The sequence below is a fragment of the Saccopteryx leptura genome, chromosome X (assembly GCF_036850995.1).
Source record: "Saccopteryx leptura isolate mSacLep1 chromosome X, mSacLep1_pri_phased_curated, whole genome shotgun sequence".
In the NCBI taxonomy this organism is placed as follows: Eukaryota; Metazoa; Chordata; class Mammalia; order Chiroptera; family Emballonuridae; genus Saccopteryx; species Saccopteryx leptura.
In genome coordinates, this window is record NC_089516.1 from 44088870 (window position 1) to 44108028 (window position 19159).

Below are 19159 nucleotides of genomic sequence, written 5' to 3' on the forward strand. Positions count from 1 at the left end.
GTTTCAAACTGGCGACCTCAGCATTCCAGGTCGACGGTTTATCCACTGGGCCACCACAGGTCAGGCGAAATGTTTTTTAAAATAATTTAGAAACCTTACTTTTCTAAAAGAGAAAAAGAAAAAAAATTTCTTAGTGTGGTCCCTGTATTGAAGACCCCGCCCCCTGCCATAGGACCCAAGGATGCTCTCCATAACCTCTGATATTGCTCCAGTTTCTTGTATATTCACACTGACTGGGAAAAATCAAGATTATGGGCCCTGGTTGGGTAGCTCAGTTGGTTAGTGTTGCCCTGATATGCCGAAGCTGCAGGTTTGATTCCCAGTCAGGGCACGTATAAGAAGCAACCAATGAATGCACAACTAAGTGGAACAAGAAATCGATGTTTCTCTTTCTCTCTCCCTGCCTCTCTCTCAAATCAATAACAAACAAACAAACCCTCTATGTAAAAAATAAAGATTATGAAAAGCTTCAGTTAAGGCCTGTGACCAAATTTGAAAAAAAATCCCTTTTGGTGTTTCAGATCTTGGGGCGCTCTGAATTCCAAGGGACCAGGGTCCTTCCGCCAGCCTCGGGAAGGGTGGGAGACGGAAGATGTGTGCAGCTGGGCGGGCACGGGCATGTTTTGTCTTGATAAGCACAGGAGTGGTAGGAACACTGGCTACTGATCCTTATCCAAAATTATTTTTGCATACCTAAAGTATTCACAGCATCTTATTTTAAAAAGCTATTTGAAAGTTTTCTACACCCCTATATCTAGAATGGGGTCAAGAGTGTAGGGGTAGTATCAAAGGTGGGGAGACCTACCCTGTTCTACACATGTTGCATTTAACACCCTGAACCCCACCATTAGGTGGGCACTGTTAGGCACTGTTACCGTTTTACACACATTGAACCTGAGGCAAAGAAATTAAGCTAGGAAGCAGGGTCTGAAAACAGTGCTTCAGTTCACATGGGGTGGGAGGGGCAAGGCTTGGGGGTTTTTTTGGACCTTGAAGTGGGGGGATGGTCTGTGGGATGTTTGTGATAGCTTTTGGTATAAGATCTTGAAAAGTATTTGCAAACCCTGACCAAGTAGCTCAGTTGGTTAGAGCATCATCCCGACATGCCAAGGTTGAGTATTCAATCCCTGGTAAGTACACATATGAGAATCAACCAATGGCCTGCCTTGTGGTGGCGCAGTGGGATAAAGCGTCGACCTGGAACACTGAGGTCGCCAGTTTGAAACCCCAGGTTTGCCTGGTCAAGGCATATATGGGAGTTGATGCTTCCTGCTCCTCCCCCCTTCTCTCTCTTGACTCTGAATTTTTAAAAAATCAACCAATGGATACATGAATGGGTGGAACAACAATCCATGTTTCTCAGTCCCTTCCTCTCTTCCTCAGTTAACTAAAAAAATTTCAGGTGTATGGGGGGGGTCTGTCTTCACAGGCCTTGGGACACAGGTTTTCAAGATACCTTTGAGTGTTTGGGAGTTTCTGATTTCAGTGGGTTCTTGGGAAACATGCACATTAATGAGTTCCTGGGTAACTGAAGCAGAGAATAGGCACTTTTGTCTGGGAAAAATGTATTGATTTTAGAGAGGAAGGGAGACACAGAAACATTGATGTCGCCTGACCTGTGCTGCCACAGTAGGTCAAGTGACAGTAGATCAGGTGTTGACCTGGAACAAAGTTGCCAGTTAGAAACCCTGGGCTTGCCCGGTCAAGGCACATATGGGAGTTACTGTATTTTGCTTCTACAGTCTTTATCTCTCCTAAAATGAAGTCTTAAAAAAAAAACAAGGACCTGGCCGGTTGGCTCAGTGGTAGAGCGTCGGCCTGGCATGCAGAAGTCCTGGGTTCGATTCCCGGCCAGGGCACACAGAAGAAGCGCCCATCGGCTTCTCCACCCCTCCCCCTCTCCTTCCTCTCTCTCTCTTCTCCCATAGCGAGGCTCCATTGGAGCAAAGATGGCCCGGGCGCTGGGGATGGCTCCTTGGTCTAAGCCCCAGGTGCTAGAGTGGCTCTGGTCACAACAGAGCGACGCCCCAGAGGGGCAGAGCATGGCCCCCTGGTGGGCGTGCCAGGTGGATCCCAGTTGGGCGCATGCGGGAGTCTGTCTGACTGTCTCTCCGTTTCCAGCTTCAGAAAAATACAAAAAAAAAAAAAAAAAAGCCTGACCAGGTGGTGGTGCAGTGGATAGAGCGTTGGACTGGGATGCCGAGGACCCAGGTTCGAGACCCCCGAGGTTGCCGGCTTGAGCGCGGGATCATCTGGCTTGAACAAAAAAAAAAAATGCTCACCAACTAGCCCTGGCCGGTTTGCTCAGTGGTAGTGTCGGCCTGGCGTGTGGAAGTCCCGGGTTCGATTCCCGGCTAGGGCACACAGGAGAAGCACCCATCTGCTTCTCCACCCCTCTCCCTCTCCTTCCTGTCTGTCTCTCTCTTCCCCTCCCGCAGCCAAGGCTCCATTGGAGCAAAGATGGCCGGGGCGCAGGGGATGGCTCTGTGGCCTCTGCCTCAGGCGCTATAATGGCTCTGCTCTCAGCAGAGGGAAGCCCCGGATGGGCAGAGCATTGTCCCCTGGTGGGCGTGCCGGGTGGATCCCGGTCGGGCGCATGCGGGAGTCTGTCTGTCTCCGTTTCCAGCTTCAGAAAAATACAAAAAAAATAAATAAATAAATAAAAATGCTCACCAGCTTAGACCCAAGGTCGCTGGCTCAAGCAAGGGGTTACTCGGTCTGCTGAAGGTCCGCAGTCAAGGCATATATGAGAGCAATCGATGAACAACTAGGGTGTTGCAACGAAAAACTAATGATTGATGCTTCTCATCTCTCTCTCCATTCCTGTCTGTCTGTCCCTGTCTATTCCTCTCTGTCCCTGTAAATAAAATAAAACAAAAAACAAAAACATTGGTCTATTCCTGTATGTACCCTGACCGGGGATCGAACTTGTAGTTTTTGTGTATCAGGACCCTTTAACCAACCTAGCTATCCCAGCAGGGTCTTGTGTGGGAATTCTACTGATCAGCAATTCTGGTGCCAGAGAAAGCCAACTGTGATTTTTCTAGGCCCCATTTCCTAGAACAAATAAGCAGTGAGAAGTTGGGCTTCCCTGGGATGCATTACAAAAGAACCTTTCCAAACCAGGAGAGCAGAGCAAGTTGATCAAACAAACTGTCGAGGTCTATGTTACTTAGGGTCTTGACTGATGTCATTCATGGGACCATTTTGTTGCAGGAACTTTGTAGTTGACTATGAGATTGTCTCAGGCCAATTGCAGGGAGCAGAGGAGCCCCTCCTCACAAGGTAGCCACAATGCCTTTACCTGAGCCCTACACAGTGGGTTAGGCAGGATCACCTGGCTAGAAGGGCCCTTGGGGCCTGTCCCAAATAACTAGTCGACCTGGGAAGCAGGCTGCCGATACTAGCACTCACAATAAAGGGACCCACACTGTCAGTTTTGGGCAAACAGTACCATAAACTGGGTGGCTTATAAACAAAATTTATTTTGTGACCAGTGGTGGCAGTGAATAGTGTTGACCTAGGACACTGAGGACCCAGGTTCTAAAACCTGAGGTTGCCAGCTTGACCACAAAAATAGCTGGCTTGAGCTCCCCAGTGTGTGGGAAACAATGAAAGTGATGCAGCTACCATGTTGATGCTTCTCATTTCTCTGCAGCCTATCTCAAGGGAAGAAATTTTCTTTTCTGAGCTGAGGGGGGAAACAAGCTGCCTATAGCATTGTAAGGGTCCTGCCCTTATAACCTAATTTAACCTGTCACCACTCAAAGGCTTCCCTTCCCAAAACCATGACATTGGGGAGGGCTCCAATGTATATACTGAGAGGACTTAATCTGTACATAAATGTAATGTCCCATTTAGGTTGTCCTGGAACTTGTAATCTGTTGCTACTTGGTCAGGTGGAAGCCTCACAAACAGCTAGAGGTAAAATAAAAAACAAAAAAAATCCAGGACCAGGCTCAGGCCACCTTACCACTGAATTCCTGGGCCTGAGGGCTTGACCAACTGTCGTCAATGGTTGCGTATGCCCATTACCGTCAACAGAAAAAATGTCCAATTCCCAAGAGGCTGAAGTACACAGGTTAAATGACTCACCTAAAGTCAAACAGCTCATTGGCCCTGGCCAGTTGCTCAGTGGTAGAACATTGCCCGGCATGTTGATGTCCCAGATTTGAATTCTGGTCAGGGCACACATATTTGATCATCTGCTTCTCCACCCCTCTATTTTCCTCCTCCCCAGCAGCAGCCAGGGCTCCATTGGAGCCAAGTTGGCCCTGGGAACTGAGAATGGCACCATGGCCTTGCCTCAGGCACTAAAATGGCTCTGGCTACAAAGGAGCATTGCCCCAAATGGGCAGTGTTGCACCCTAGTAGGTCTGCCGGGTAGATCCCAGTTGGGCACATCGCAGTCTGTCTCTCTGCCTCCCAGTTTTTCACTTAATAAACCCATAGTATGCCTGAGGTGTCTGTATACCTAAACCAGACCCAACTTGAGGCCCTACCCTTCAGCAATCCCTGCTCCCCCAACTAAATTCTTTGCTCAAAGCCGCCCTTCCCAATCTTCCTGTTTTTAAATTACACTGGATGAGTAAGGAAAAAGCAGTACCAATAGATTTATTTTCAGGTCTTATCTTTTTAATCAGCTCCATGAAGGACATACTAAACGCTACATGAAACACAACAGAATATTTTTTCTTCCAGTATTAAAAAAAATGACAATCACAAGTATTTTAAGAAAATTCTATATTATCAGGGCAGTGATCTTCAGTAAAAAAAAACATAACAAAAAACCCCTCTAGTAATTGTTCTTCATTTCTTAGTTGCATTTGGAAATTTCCTAACCATAATAAACACTCTGTATGAGTTTTTAGATGTCCCTAGATACACTATTTCTGGGGGGGAATATCAGTCTGGTCAAACATTTTTTTAGGGGGGTGTCCAGAATCAATCCTGTGAGATCAAACTCAAAACTTGGAAAAATACCAGACAACAAATGTCCCAGAATTGTCTTTAAATGGGAGGAAAAAAATTAAAAATACATGGAGCTTCCTAAAAGGTCTTTAACAAGCTACCTTGGGAGCTCAGTTCAAAAATAGAAGTTGGTGTATTAAAACAGATGTTTCAGTGCAGCTCCCAAACTCTATAAATACAGCCATTTGGAAGGACAATTCTGGATCAGAAGTTTTATTCCTTGTGTATCTGAGAACAGTAAGAAGAATTCTCATGTTAGGAACAGTCTGACACAACTCTTGGGGTTTAAGGATATATATACTTAGATTGACAACAGAGATAGCACATCTCCATGCACAGCAGATTACAGGGTAGACGTTTTTCAGATACCCCCCCTGCCCCTTGCCAAGCAGACTAGCCCTGACAGGCACCTGAGAGAAAGGGAGGCTTAAGAATAGTGTCAAGTGGGCCAGGTGAGGTATGTGCAGGCAGAAAGAAAGGGCTAGGAACATGGGAAAGCTGGTTGGCAGAGGCCTGTTCAATGACAACATACACGTCTCACCTACATTAGGTGTGCATGCCTCTTCTCAGTTGTCATAATTGTCTCTGTAACTTCCTCCTGAGTAGCGGTCATAACCACCCTGGCTTCTGGGAAAAAATACAAGTGTTACAGGATGTATTAAGACACCCACAGACAATACTGCAAACTGTCTTTACACATCCCATCACATTTTACGTTTTACAAACTTTAATATGTATACTGAGTATCTTAAGCATACAAACATAGAACCACATAATTATAATTTACACATAGCATGCTAAATCACACCAAATGCTAATACCAACAAAGTATAATAAAGAATATAGTTATCACATACTGCAATTATATCTTACAATTAATACATTACACATAACTCAAATTTTGCTCATATATTTTTCCAGTTTTGACACAACTTGTAAAACAAACACCAGTGACTTATATACTTAAGGCAGTCCAGCTCTTAAGGAGATAAAAGCAGGACCACCAGAGTGTCCCAACCCCTCGAGTACCCACCTGCCACCATAGTCTCTGGACCTTCCATATCCGTATCCATATCCTCCAGGTCGACTGTCATACCTGCCACTCCCGTAGCCCTGGTCCCCACCACCTATGGCAGAAAGATTTAAACTGCAACTGTCCAGACATAGGCCAGTAACAGTTGGCTCTCCCTTGCACACCCCGATCAAACTTACCCTTATACTTACCTCTAGAGTAGCCGCGACCACGCCCATGGGTCCCAAAGGCACCCCCTCTGGTTCCCCGGGCCGACTTGCCTGCGTGATCTACACGGATCTGGCGACCATCCAGAGACTAGGTGAGGAGACACAAAGAGGATTGGTTGGTGGTCACACAGGGAAGCGGTGAGGAAAGAGTGGGCAGGGCAGGTGGGCCTAAGAGCCCAGAAACTCCTACTGGGCACCAGGTTCTGGGTGCCATGTTCCAGGACAAGCTCCTTTGACCAGAATGGCCTTATCAGGAGCTATAGAATCCCACAAAATGACCTGAATCCACCGTGTTCCCCTGCTACTACTTACATCTTGACTGAACTCAGGTGAGTCCTCCTCCCCACTCCTCTAAGCTGCCCGACTATTAGGGCTAGATAGACACCTCTCTTGGTTTGAGGCTTCAGAGTCCATCCCAGAAGACTCACGAGGTCCTCTCCGGGCCAGGCCCGCAGTCTGCAGACTCTACTACCTAAGCCCAGGGCAGGTCAACAATCCACGGGTGGCTTCTCGGCCTCATGCAGGACCAGTCGTCGCCTCCCAGGAAGCCCGGCTCTGTCTGCCGCTGCCCTCCACCCCCTAGAACAGAAGGCAGTCACGCTCCTGTGAGTGGGCACTGTGGGGCTTGGTGGCCGCGCTGCCCCTAGCAGACACAGAGGGAAAAACAGAAAGAATGGTGGAAGTGGTAGAGATGGGGACAAGGCCCCTAATGCAGGTAGAAGGCCTCACCTCTCCATTCATGGCTCTCATGGCATCTGAGGCATGCTCTGGATTGGTGAAGGTAATGAAGCCAAAACCCCGGGATCGCTGCGTCTCCCGGTCCTTGACAACGACCACTGGGGGAATAAAAAGATAGGTAAGAAAAAAATGACATATATCAGGTAGAGAACGGACCCCATGCACTAATCCTCCATTAAGTTATCAGATCTACCCTGGCTGGATAGCTCAGATGGCTAATGTTCTCCCAATATGCCAAGGTTGAGGGTTCGATTCCTGGTCAGGGCACACACAGGAGTCAAGTAATAAATAAGTGAATCAACAAAGCATGTCTTTCTCTAAAAAATCATTTAGAGAAAAGTATCCTTTTCCAAAACCTGAGCAAAACATGAAGACCTGGGGCCCTGACTTCACTCTCAACGTTTGTTGAAACGCAAGGGCAGCAGACTTCCTGTCACCATCCCCCATCATGGATCTGGCCCACGTCTTACCCTCAGAAATTGGCCCGAAGCTACTGAAGTGATCTTCCAGAGCCTGCTCATCGGTGTTGAAGTTGAGCCCTCCAACGAAGAGCTTCCCTTCTTCAGAAGACATAGCAATGGATTTGAGTCCTGTGGGGAGGATATGGAAAAGGATGAAAGAACAGTGGAAGTGGGAGGGAGAAAGACTGAAGAAGGAAGAGGTTGAAGAGATAAAGACAAAAGGGAGAACAGAAAATAGACACGAGAAACTAAATATAAAGCGTAACTAAGGAGAAACCAAGAAGGCAGGCCAGAAAGACGAAATTTACGGCGAAAGATCAGCGAGGTAGCCATTTGGGGCTTCCTCGCGCATGCCCACATCTTTTGCCACCACGCCCGTCATTTTGTGCCGCCGCGCAGGCCCAGAACAGCCAGGCGTTCACTTTGCGCCCGCATAACAAGATGGCGGCAGTCACGTGGGGAAAAAAGCCGGCCCGCCTCTCCTCCCCCCACCCCGCCGCGGGTCTCGGCCGCCGCGTGGTCACTCCCGCCACCAACGCCGCCAACCGCTCCCGGAGCTCCTCGTACTTACTACAGCGCATCAGTCTCCCACCAAACCAAAAGTTTGACCTCGGAGCACGGGACCCGCCCGCCCCGAAGAAGCCTAAGGCTACGTGTCCGAGGTCGCTACTCTTCCTACTTGTAGGCTTTGCTTGTAGGCCGACGCGGCGCACAGCAGTGAGACGAGCAGAGGCCACTCCTTAAATCAGAAACCGCTTACCTGTAAGTTAAGTAAAAGGCAGATGGAGAGTTACCACCGAAGAGCAGAACGACTGAGGAGGTTGTCGCGCGGGAAGACGCTTAATAAAGCGTACGTAGTGTACACGTCACTGAATATCCCCCCCCGCGCGGGCTCATTGGCTGAGGCCAGCGAGGGGCGGGGTAGGAGGAACGGACGCCAGGGCAAAGGAAGCGAAGCGCCCCAGCATGCTTCCGGGAACCGAGGCGAGCTTTTTGTGGTCGGGGCACTATGACGTAAGCATCCTGTGCTCACGAACCTTTTCGCTCTCATATCCCTTTGCATTCCTGCCCTTACTTCCTTGACGTCATTTCCCCATTGGTTCCAACAATTTTCTCACTATCTCAGTGGTCTTTTTCTAGGTCTCTGACGACATAATTACCGTCCTCTGATAACCTCCGATTCCTTCACCTTCTAGTCCTCTAGCCTCGTATTTCTGGAAGGCCCTGTGTTTTCTACCCCAAGGACCTGATGTTTAACCCCCTACTTAACCTGACATCATCACCCTTATAGATCCTACATTTTATCAGTGTCTAATCTTGACCTCTACATTTTCTTCTCTGTGCCCAACATCTAGCCGCGTGTCATGGTTCTTTATTTGACTTTAGCTATTTATTTATTTATTAATTATTATTATTTTTTTTTTAGAGAGAGGGACAGACAGTAAGGGAGAGAGATCAGAAGTATCAACTTGTAATTATGGCACCTTAGTTGTTCATTGATTGCTTTCTCATATGTGCCTTGAGGGGGAGGCCCTCCAGCTGAGCTAGTGACCCTTTCCTCAAGACGGCAACTTTGGGCTCAAGCCAGTGACCTCGTGGCTTTGAGCCTGGGTCGTCTGTGTCCCAGGTGGATGCACTATTCACTGTGCTACTCCCTGGTCAGGCACAGACTTCAGTTCTTATTTTTATCTGACAGTCTCCTGAAGCCAGTCTTTGATTTCCCTGCCCGTAAACTACCTGAGGTGCCTTCTACAAAATGCTCCAATCCGCAAGGAAAGTAAATCCCAGTCTACACAACAATTTTTTTAAAGTTGTGAGCAGTCATTTCATTTATAAAAAGATGCAACAAATTTAAAAATGACACAAAATATTATTTTCAACATAACATCAAAGAGTGAGTGTATTTAACCACACTCAGCTCATAACAGAGCAAATGGGTGAGGGGAGCAATAACTCAGGCTGGAGCATGTTTCATACACTGAGAAAGGAGAGCTGGTTGAAGGAAAGCAGAGGAACTTTGCCTTTTAAAAGTATGGATATTAGGGCCCTGACCGGTTGGCTCAGCGGTAGAGCATCGGCCTGGCGTGCGAGGGACCCGGGTTCGATTCTCGGGTTCGATTCCCGGCCAGGGCACATAGGAGAAGCGCCCATTTGCTTCTCCACCCCACCCCCTCCTTCCTCTCTGTCTCTCTCTTCCCCTCCCGCAGCCAAGGCTCCATTGGAGCAAAGATGGCCCGGGCGCTGGAGATGGCTCCTTGGCCTCTGCCCCAGGCACTAGAGTGGCTCTGGTCGCGGCAGAGCGACCCCCCCCCCCCCCGAGGGGCAGAGCATCGCCCCCTGGTGGGCAGAGTGTCGCCCCTGGTGGGCGTGCCGGGTGGATCCCGGTCGGGCGCATGCGGGAGTCTGTCTGACTGTCTCTCCCCGTTTCCAGCTTCAGAAAAATACAAAAAAAATAAAAAATAAAAAAAATAAATAAAAGTATGGATATTAGAATTGAGGGGCACCATAAATCATCTGGCATCCGCTCAATGTTGTACCTGTGTTTAGAAATGTACATGATGGGAACGCCAGGGATCTTCCTGATTCTTCCTTTAAGGTCAGGGTCAACTGTGGCTGAGTTACTCTCTGTACTAAGCAGTCATCTGCATAGGTTCCTTTGTGTGTGCACGGTAATAGGTAATCGTTCAAATCTTGGATCCTTGGCGATCAGTCTCTGGTCTCTGAGACTAAGCATTCGCTTCATGGTCGCATACTTCCTTGTTTTCTTTTGCTTCTCCATGTTCACGCCGCACTCTTGTTTCTACACAACAATTTTTGCTGTCACTCAGGGTTGCTAAGCCCTTGATCCACAGCAAGGACTTTGACAAACACAGTGGACTTATTCAAAGAAAGGTGTGTCTTTGCTCACTACCCACAATGTTGTGTGGCCTTCAGAGTATCTGAGTTACCTTGCAATAAATAGATTTAACAGACTTCGTTTCTGAGCTACCCATCCAAGAGGAATGGGTTAGTTTGCCCTCAAAGTCTAAATTTCTCATCCATTGAATGGACTTGTCCAGCTTTCTAAGGGACAGCCCCCCAATACAGACTAGATTTGTTAACTTTTTTAGTACAGTATCATATCCATCCTCAAAACGAACTTCTCTGGCTTTTGTCATATTCAAACCTCTTATGCCCAGGATGGACTTGAACAGATTTCATACTGTCCACATACATACTGGTCTTAGATAATCCTCAGAGAATCTGAGCTTCATGCAATAAATAAATAAATAAATAAAAGGTACTTGTTTGCCTTTCACAGTGTCTGACCTCTGGTCATATTCCACAGTTCATGATACCTTGTTATTGTTGTTTCATGCAAAGCCCTTCATTTTATTTATTCTTTTTTATTCCTGCACCCAATTATCATTCTCCTCCTCCAACAGTTTGTATAAAGTCTTCATTTTTGTCTATCCTTTTATTTATTTTATTTTAAGATTTTATTTATTCAATTTTTTTTCAGAGAGGAGAGAGAGAAGGGGAAAGAGGGAGGGAGAGGAGAGAGAGAGAGAGAGAGAGAGAGAGAGAGAGAGAGAAGGGGGAGGAGCAGGAAGCATCAACTCTCATATGTGCCTGGACCAGGCAAGCCCAGGATTTCAAACCGGCAACCTCAGTGTTCCGGGTTGATGCTTTATCCACTGCGCCACCACAGGTCAGGCTTGTTTGTCCTTTTAAAGTAAATCGCCTGACCTGTGGTGGTGCAGTGGATAAGGTGTTGACCTGGAATGCTGAGGTCGCTGGTTCAAGACTCTAGGCTTCCCTGGTCAAGGCATATGTGAGAGGCATCTGCGAGTTGATGCTTCCCACTTGTTTTTCACCCCTGCCTTTCTCTCTATCTCTCTCTTCTCTCTAAAATCAATAAATAATAAAATATTAAAAAATAATAAAGTAAATAGTAGTGTCATTGTGTGTCGCCCCCCAACCAGCATTATGTTAAGATTCATCTGTGTTATTATGGGTGCATCTAATCTATATGTTGCTTCTAATGGTTGCAACAAACTCCAATGTGTATATACACTGTATCATTTTACCGTCACCCTAGGTCAGGGGTCCCCAAACTTTTTACACAGGGGGCCAGTTCACTGTCCCTCAGACCATTGGAGGGCCGGACTATAAAAAAAACTATGAACAAATCCCTACGCACACTGCACATATCTTATTTTAAAGTAAAAAAAAATGGGAACAAATACAATATTTAAAATAAAGAACAAGTAAATTTAAATCAACAAACTGACCAGTATTTCAATGGGAACTATGGGCCTGCTTTTGGCTAATGAGATGGTCAATGTCAGGTTTCATATTTGTCACTGCTAGCCATAACAGGTGATATGACGCGCTTCCGGAGCCGTGATGTGTGCATCCCACGTCACCGGAAGTAGTACTGTACTTGAGCCATGCTGCGCTTGTGGCGCCGCCACATACAGTACTCCCAGAGCACAGGATGAGGATGGATCCTGTGCTCCTCTCACTGACCACCAGTGAAAGAGGTGCCCCTATCAGAGGCGCAGCAGGGGCCGGATAAATGGCCTCAGGGGGCCGCATGTGGCCCGCGGGCCATAGTTTGGGGACTCCTGCCCTAGGTCAGTGGTGGGATTCAGTTAGTTTGCACCAGTTAGGCAGAACTGATACCTACTTTTTTGCTGAGTTTGACAAATCAATTGTGAAGATGGCACTTGTAATCAGGGTTCTCTTTAAGGTGGGTGCCTGGGCAGCCACCCAAAGTGGAAATCACAAATTTACATTCCTTGTTTTTTTTTAACGTTCATCTGTGCAACAGCGTATTCTAAGTGCTAGTAGTAATGTTCATTCTGTCCATAGGTGAATGTCCATAGGTGAAAAAAATGGAAAATGAGGATGCCAATCAAGAAGCAATATGGTCTGACCTGTGGTGGCACAGTGGATAAAGTGTTGACCTGCAACACTGAGGTCGCTGGTTTGAAACCCTGAGCTTGCCTGGTGAAGGCACGTATGGGAGTTGATACTTCCTGCACCCCCCCCCCCCCCGTTCTCTCTCTCTCTCTAAAAATATATATATATATTTATTATTATTATTATTATTATTATTATTTTACAGAGACAGAGAGAGAGTCAGAGAGAGGGATATACAGGGACAGACAGGAACGGAGAGATGAGAAGTATCAATCATTAGTTTTTCATTGCGCGTTGCAACACCTTAGTTGTTCATTGATTGCTTTCTCATATGTGCCTTGACCGCGGGCCTTCAGCAGACCGAGTAACCCTTGCCTCGAGCCAGTGACCTTGGGTCCAAGCTGGTGAGCTTTTGCTCAAACCAGATGAGCCCGCGCTCAAGCTGCCTACCTCGGGGTCTCGAACCTGGGTCTTCCACATCCCAGTCCAATGCTCTATCCACTGCGCCACCTCCTGGTCAGGCTATATATATATACACACACACACACACACACACACACACACACACACACACATATTTTTTTTTTTTAAGAAAAGAAGCAATATTGAAATATCTTAAATAACAGTTTTATTGTTTTTGGTCAGGTATTTAATATTTTTTCATTAATATTTTAAAACTCTTATAATCTAGTTTTGTGTACCTCTTTTATTGTTCTTATTTAAGCATTAAATGCATGAAATATCGATACTAAACTACCTTTTTTTTTTTTACAGAGACAGAGAAAGAGAGATGAGAAGCATCAATCATTAGTTTTTCGTTGCGACACCTTAGTTCATTGATTGCTTTCTCATATGTGCCTTGACTGTGGGCCTTCAGCAGACCAAGTAACCCCTTGCTTAAGCCAGCGACCTTGGATCCAAGCCGGTGAGCTTTGCTCAAACCAGATGATCCCACACTCAAGCTGGTGACCTCGGGGGTCTCAAACTTAGGTCCTCCACATCCCAGTCTGACGCTCTATCCACTGCACCACTGCCTGGTCAGGCACTAAACTACCTTTCGGTGTATCTTTTTTTATAATTAACATGGTCTTTAGTGCAGAGCACCAGTTGTTACATTATTTGAATCCCAGCACTGCCCTAGGTACTCCCAACAAGGGACACTGGGCTGTCTCCCACACCCCATTTCAATAAATCATGTCTTGTAAATGCTTTTTTATGGGCCAGTGTGAAAATTTCTTTAAAAAATTTTTTTTGTTTATTTATTTATTTATTTATTTTAAAGAGACAGAGAGAGAGTCAGAGAGAGGGATAGACAGGGACAGACAGACAGGAACGGAGAGAGATGAGAAGCATCAATTATTAGTTTTTCATTGCGTGTTGCAACACCTTAATTGTTCATTGATTGCTTTCTCATATGTGCCTTGACCATGGGCCTCCAGCAGACCGAGTAACCCCTTGCTCGAGCCAGTGACCTTGGGCTCAAGCTAGTGAGCTTTTTGCTCAAACCAGATGAGCCATTGCTCAAGCTGGCGACCTTGAGGTCTCGAACCTGGGTCTTCCGCATCCCAGACCAACGCTCTATCCACTGCGTCACCGCCCGGTCAGGCTAAAAACTTTTTTAGTTGATTTGAGAGAGAGAGGAAGGGAGAGAGAGAAAGGTCAACTTATTGTTCCACTTATTTATGCATTCATTGGTTGATTTTGGTATGTGCCCTGACCAGGTGTTGAACCTTGGTGTATCGGGATGATGCTCCAACCAACTGAGCTACCTGGCCAGGGCAAAAATTTCTTTAGGATGGGCCTGACCTGTGGTGGCGCAGTGGATAAAGCGTCGACCTGGAAATGCTGAGGTCGCCGGTTCAAAACCCTGGGCTTGCCTGGTCAAGGCACATATGGGAGTTGATGCTTCCAGCTCCTCCCCCCCTTCTCTCTCTGTCTCTCTCTGTCTCTCCCTCTCCTCTCTAAAATGAATAAATAAAAATAAGAAAAAATTAAAAAAAAATTTCTTTAGGATGTATACTCAGAGAATAGCTGGGCTATAGGGGATGTACATACTTAATTTCTTTTTTTTTTTCTTTCTGAAGTTGGAAACGGGGAGGCAGTCAGACAGACTCCCGCATGCGCCTGACCGGGATCCATCTGGCACGCCCACCAGGGGGTGATGCTCTGCCCATCTGGGGCATTGCTCTGTTGCAACCAGGGCCATTCTAGTGCCTGAGGCAGAGGCCATAGATCCATCCTCAGCACTCGGGCCAGCTTTGCTCCAATGGAGCCTTGGCTGCGGGAGGCGAAGAGAGAGACAGAGAGGAAGGAGAGGGGGAAGGGTGGAGAAGCAGATGGGCGCTTCTCCTGTGTGCCCTGGCCAGGAATCGAACCCGGAACTCCTGCATGCCAGGCCGACTCTCTACCACTGAGCCAATTGGCCAGGGCCTACATACTTAATTTCTGTAAGCAGTGCCAGATTGTTATCTGGAACCAGTGCAGTCATATTTCATTAGGGTTTTTTGTATGTCTTTTTTTTAAGTAGGGGAGATAGTTAGACAGACTCCTGTATGCACCCCGACCGGGACCCACATGGCAACCGCCCTCTGGGTCTGATTCTCAAATGAACCAAGGTATCCTCAGTGTCTGGGGCCAATGCCCAAACCAAATGAGCCACTGGCTGCGAGGGGAGAAGAGAGAGAGAAGGGGGAGAGGGAGGGGAAGAGAAACAGATGGTTGCTTCTGTGTGCCCTGACCGAGAATTGAATCCAGAATGTCCATAGCTAGGCTGATGCTCTACCCACTGAGCAAGCTGGCCAGGGCCTCTTTAGTTTTTTGGACTTATATTTAAGATGATAATGATTTTGAGTACTTTTCATGTGCTTGTTTGATTTTAGGCTTCCTCATGTAAATTGCTTGTTCATATCTCTATTCCTATTAGGCCAATTCCCATATTCCCATCTTTCTTTTCTTGTCGGTTTTCAGGGGCCCCTCACTTAGTTTAATTACAAATCCCTTGCTATATAGCCTTTCTTTATCTTTTCATTTTAAACATTTCTAAATCTTCGTATGTGTGTATACTGCTAGACCTTTAAAAAAAATCCAATAAAGGGTATCTGTGTTCTATTTTTGTAATTACTATTAGAACTTCTTTTTTTTTAGAGAGAGAGAGGGTGGGTGGACAGACAGGGACAGACAGGAAGGGAGAGAGATGAGAAGCATCAACTTGTTGTTGTGGCACTTTAGTTATTCATTGATTGCTTTCTTATATGTGCCTTGAGCAGGGGACTTCAGCTCAGCTAGTGACCCCTTGCTTAAGCCAGCAACCTTTGGGCTCAAGCCAGCAGTGACTATGGGATCATGTCTATGATCCCACGCTCAAGCCAACAACCCTGTGCTCAAGCTGGTGACCTTGGGCTTTTGAACCTGAGTCCTCAGCATCCTAGGTTGACATTCTATCCACTGAGCCACTGCCTGATCAGGCTATTAAAAATTCTAACATCTGCCTGACCTGGTGGTGGCGCAGTGGATAGAGTGTCGGACTGGGATGCGGAAGGACCCAGGTTTGAGACCCCGAGGTTGCCAGCTTGAGTGCGGGCTCATCTGGTTTGAGCAAGGCTCACGAGCTTGGACCCAAGGTCGCTGGCTCCAGCAAGGGGTTGCTCGGTCTGCTGAAGGCCTGCGGTCAAGGCACATGTGAGAAAGCAATCAATGAACAACTAAGGTGTTGCAACGTGCAATGAAAAACTAATGATTGATGCTTCTCATCTCTCTCCATTCCTGTCTGTCTGTCCCTGTCTATCCCTCTCTCTGACTCACTCTCTGTCTCTGTAAAAAAAAAAAAAATTCTAACATCTTATGTCATATTCTCTATTTTCAGTATTTTTCTGTTTCTTTTTTTTCTACCATCATACTCATACCTTGGAATTTTTTTAGCTTTTTAAAAATATCTCTTGTTCTTGTTTTCTTTCTTATGTTATCTATTGTACTTATTTAAAAGTATTCATCTGTCCCAACACTTCTGCTTTGATAGTATATGTCCCCCAGCATAGTAGGCAGCCTCCAATATAGGCCCCAATGATCCCTGCCTCCTGCTATTCACATCCTGCGTAGTTCCCTCCCATGTTGACTAGGGTTGGTCTGTGTGACCAAGAAAATACAGAAGTGATGGAATGTCATTTCTTTTTTTTTTTTTTTTTTTTTTTTTTTTTTAGCAAAAGAGACAGAGAGGAAGAGAGATGAGAAGCATCAGTTCCTTATTGTGGCACCTTAGTTGTTCATTGATTGCTTTCTTATATGTGCCTTCACCAGGGGGCTCCAGATATGTGAGTGACCCCTTGCTCAAGCCAGCAACTTTGAACTCAAGCCAGAGACCTTGGCTCAAGCTAGCGACCATGGGGTCATGTCTATGATCCCACGCTCAAGCTGGCGACCCTGCACTCAAGCTGGTGAGCCCATGCTCAAGCCAGATGAGCCCGTGCTCAAGCTGGAGACCTTAGGATTTCGAACCTGGGTCCTCAGCATCCCAGGGCAATGCTCTATCCACTGTGCCACTGTCTTGTCAGGCAGAATGTAATTTCTGAAGTTAATTTATAATAGACACTGTGGTTCTGTTTTGGTCACAGTCTCTCACCTGTTTGCTGGGACCACATGTTGTGCGGAGGCCCATGGAGAGGCTCAGGTGGTATAAAACCGAAGTCTCCTGCCAGCAGCCCCATGAGTAGGCCATGTTCAAAGGGTCCTCCAGTCAAGTCCTACCCTCAGCTGACTGCAGTTCTGGCTGATAACATGACTGACACCTATGAATAAACCCTGAATTAAAACCACTCGACTAAACTGCCCCCACATTCCGGATCCTCAGAAACTGAGGAAATGGATTTGTTGATTTAAGTTGTTAAGTCTGGAGGTAATTTGTTATATAGTAATAAATAACTAATACATCTGGTTTGTTTTTCTCTGGAGGTAGTTATACTACCCCAGTGTCTAGTTACCCTTTCGTTTTCAACATTTCTAAATCTTCGTATGTATGTATACGGCTGGACTTTTTAAAAAATCCAATGGCTCAGTGGACAGAGCCCATATTCTCGACGTGAACAGCTGTTCTGTCTGGTAAAATGTATTGAGGGAAGGCTGAGAGCTAGACTCAACTCTGCTCAATCACCTGGACTTCAAGGGGGATGGGGATGTGTGGGGAGCTAAGCCAGAGGGTGATAGCCCAGAGCCACAGGACAGAACTTTCACTCCCATCTGTTGTCACACCACCTGACAATTCCTCTAGCAGGGCTTTCATCTTCAAACCGTCAGAGGAGGCCATCATCCTGGGTGTCACCACCAGCCCTGGGGTCTGGAGGGGAGAGGCAGAGGAGTGACTCCCTCTGACTGTTCCTGTCCTCCCCTCAGCAGGGTGTTTGGTGCCCTGACATGAATCCCCTGGACACCTGTCCCAGTGCTTGGGATGATTTCTGCAGTGATCAGACAGACAAGGGCCTTCCCAAGGCAACATGGCAGAGAGGTAAGAGCCAGAACTTAAATCTCTAACCTATCCTATTTGTTGCCTCTTCATCTGCCACTCAAACTATTGGCCAGTTAAAGACAAGCCTTCCATTTTCCCAAAGGTCTTCATAGCTGTGCTCCAGTTTCTGGAACTCGTGTTTCCCTCTGTGGTTTCTCCAGGGTTCCTTTTCTGCAAGGGAATGGGTGGTTTGTGCTGTTTGCCATCTTGGTAGGAACCAGATGGCCCAGCCCGGTTTCCTCAGGGACCAAGTTTTCTGCCCCTCAGGGTTCTCTCAGCCTCCTATTCACAGAAAGGACTCCTTTGGCCCTCAGAGGTCCCAAGCCACCATACACAGAATTGATTTGTCTGGCCCTTCAAATATATCAGATCATTAATCATAGACTGCTCCAGGGGGTGTCAGCTGGTTACTGACAAAAGGGGGACAATTCAGGTCTTCAGAAGGCCAAAACCCTGATATCTTGGATGGTCCTCGGGGTGTGTGTGCGTGTGTGGGGTGCCTGCGCCTCTTGTGCGTACTTGTTAGACCTACAGTCTTGGAGCACCCCGGACACAGGATGATCTTGTTCTGCTCTTCCATTGACTGAGTCTTTTACTGAGGAATGGTCAGCTTCCCCTCCAATATTGAGATGCGATGGGACCCTTTTAAGGGTTATCTCTAGCTTTATATGGCATTCTTGGGGAGTCAGACGAGAGGATGGCTGCCCTAATGTTCCTCATCTCTGTTAGCATTGCCTTGTGCACCAATTTCCGGCCAGAAACTGGCATGGTGAGGCCGCACCTGTAGGACCCTAGTTAACACACCGATTGTCTGCCATATCCTTGTGGAGGACAGCACCTGAACTGTGACACAATCTGCCTTCTGAGAACATAAGTGGGAAAAAGGACTTTCTTTTGGTCATTAACTTCTAAATAAGTAGGTGTCTTCTTTTAGGGCCAGAACTTTATCAGTGCTTGATTTGTTCGTCCATAGTAGTGGAATTGAGAAGGTAAATAAAAGGTGTCTGTTGGTGAAACAGGACGGGTACCCATGAGCTAGAAACCCATTTTAGGGCTTAGAGCCCTAGGCATGGCAAGGCTACAGTCCCTCAAGGTTTCCCCAAGGCAAGTGACAAGAACAGAAGCCTGAGACTTAGTCCTGTGCCTAGGACTGCCAGAATTAGTGCAGAAGACACAGGGGAGGGTCTGGATCCCAGAACTGGTGACATGTGGAAGGCTAGCAGGGCTGGCCCAGTGTTTCTAAGTAGTCCATACTGGCCAGTCTTTGTGATGAACCTTGCCCTTTTTAAGTCAGGATCTCTCTGTCCTCATTCAGGGGCCTGTCCTGAAAACATATGTTGACAGC

At 46.8% G+C, this 19159-nt stretch overlaps 1 protein-coding gene across 4 annotated transcripts; it reads right to left on the bottom strand.

Annotated features, from left to right (window-relative positions):
* Positions 1-4613: 4613 nt before the first annotated feature.
* On the bottom strand, positions 4614-8274 carry RBM3 (RNA binding motif protein 3). 4 transcript variants are annotated; one of them, XM_066356949.1, is made up of 7 exons: positions 8173-8274; positions 7422-7541; positions 6943-7049; positions 6196-6301; positions 6005-6098; positions 5517-5595; positions 4614-5199 (listed from the first exon to the last, which is right to left on the bottom strand). In XM_066356949.1, the coding sequence occupies exons 2-6, from the start codon at positions 7522-7524 to the stop codon at positions 5538-5540; spliced, it is 468 nt and encodes a 155-aa protein (XP_066213046.1). In that variant the 5' UTR covers positions 7525-7541; positions 8173-8274; the 3' UTR covers positions 4614-5199; positions 5517-5537. The 4 variants fall into 4 exon arrangements, with proteins under 4 accessions (XP_066213046.1, XP_066213045.1, XP_066213044.1 ...); XM_066356948.1 differs by having other exon boundaries at positions 5513-5595; XM_066356947.1 differs by having other exon boundaries at positions 5517-5598.
* Positions 8275-19159: the final 10885 nt, after the last annotated feature.

Excerpts from the sequence above, each read along its gene's own strand:
- RBM3 (XM_066356947.1), bottom strand. The coding sequence starts at position 7,524 with ATGTCTTCTGAAGAAGGGAAGCTCTTCGTTGGAGGGCTCAACTTCAAC. Across the intron at positions 7,050-7,421 it reads CTTCGGGCCAATTTCTGAGG|TGGTCGTTGTCAAGGACCGG; the intron begins GTAAGACGTGGG and ends TTATTCCCCCAG. Across the intron at positions 5,599-6,004 it reads TCCAGAGACTATGGTGGCAG|AAGCCAGGGTGGTTATGACC; the intron begins GTGGGTACTCGA and ends ATTTTTTCCCAG.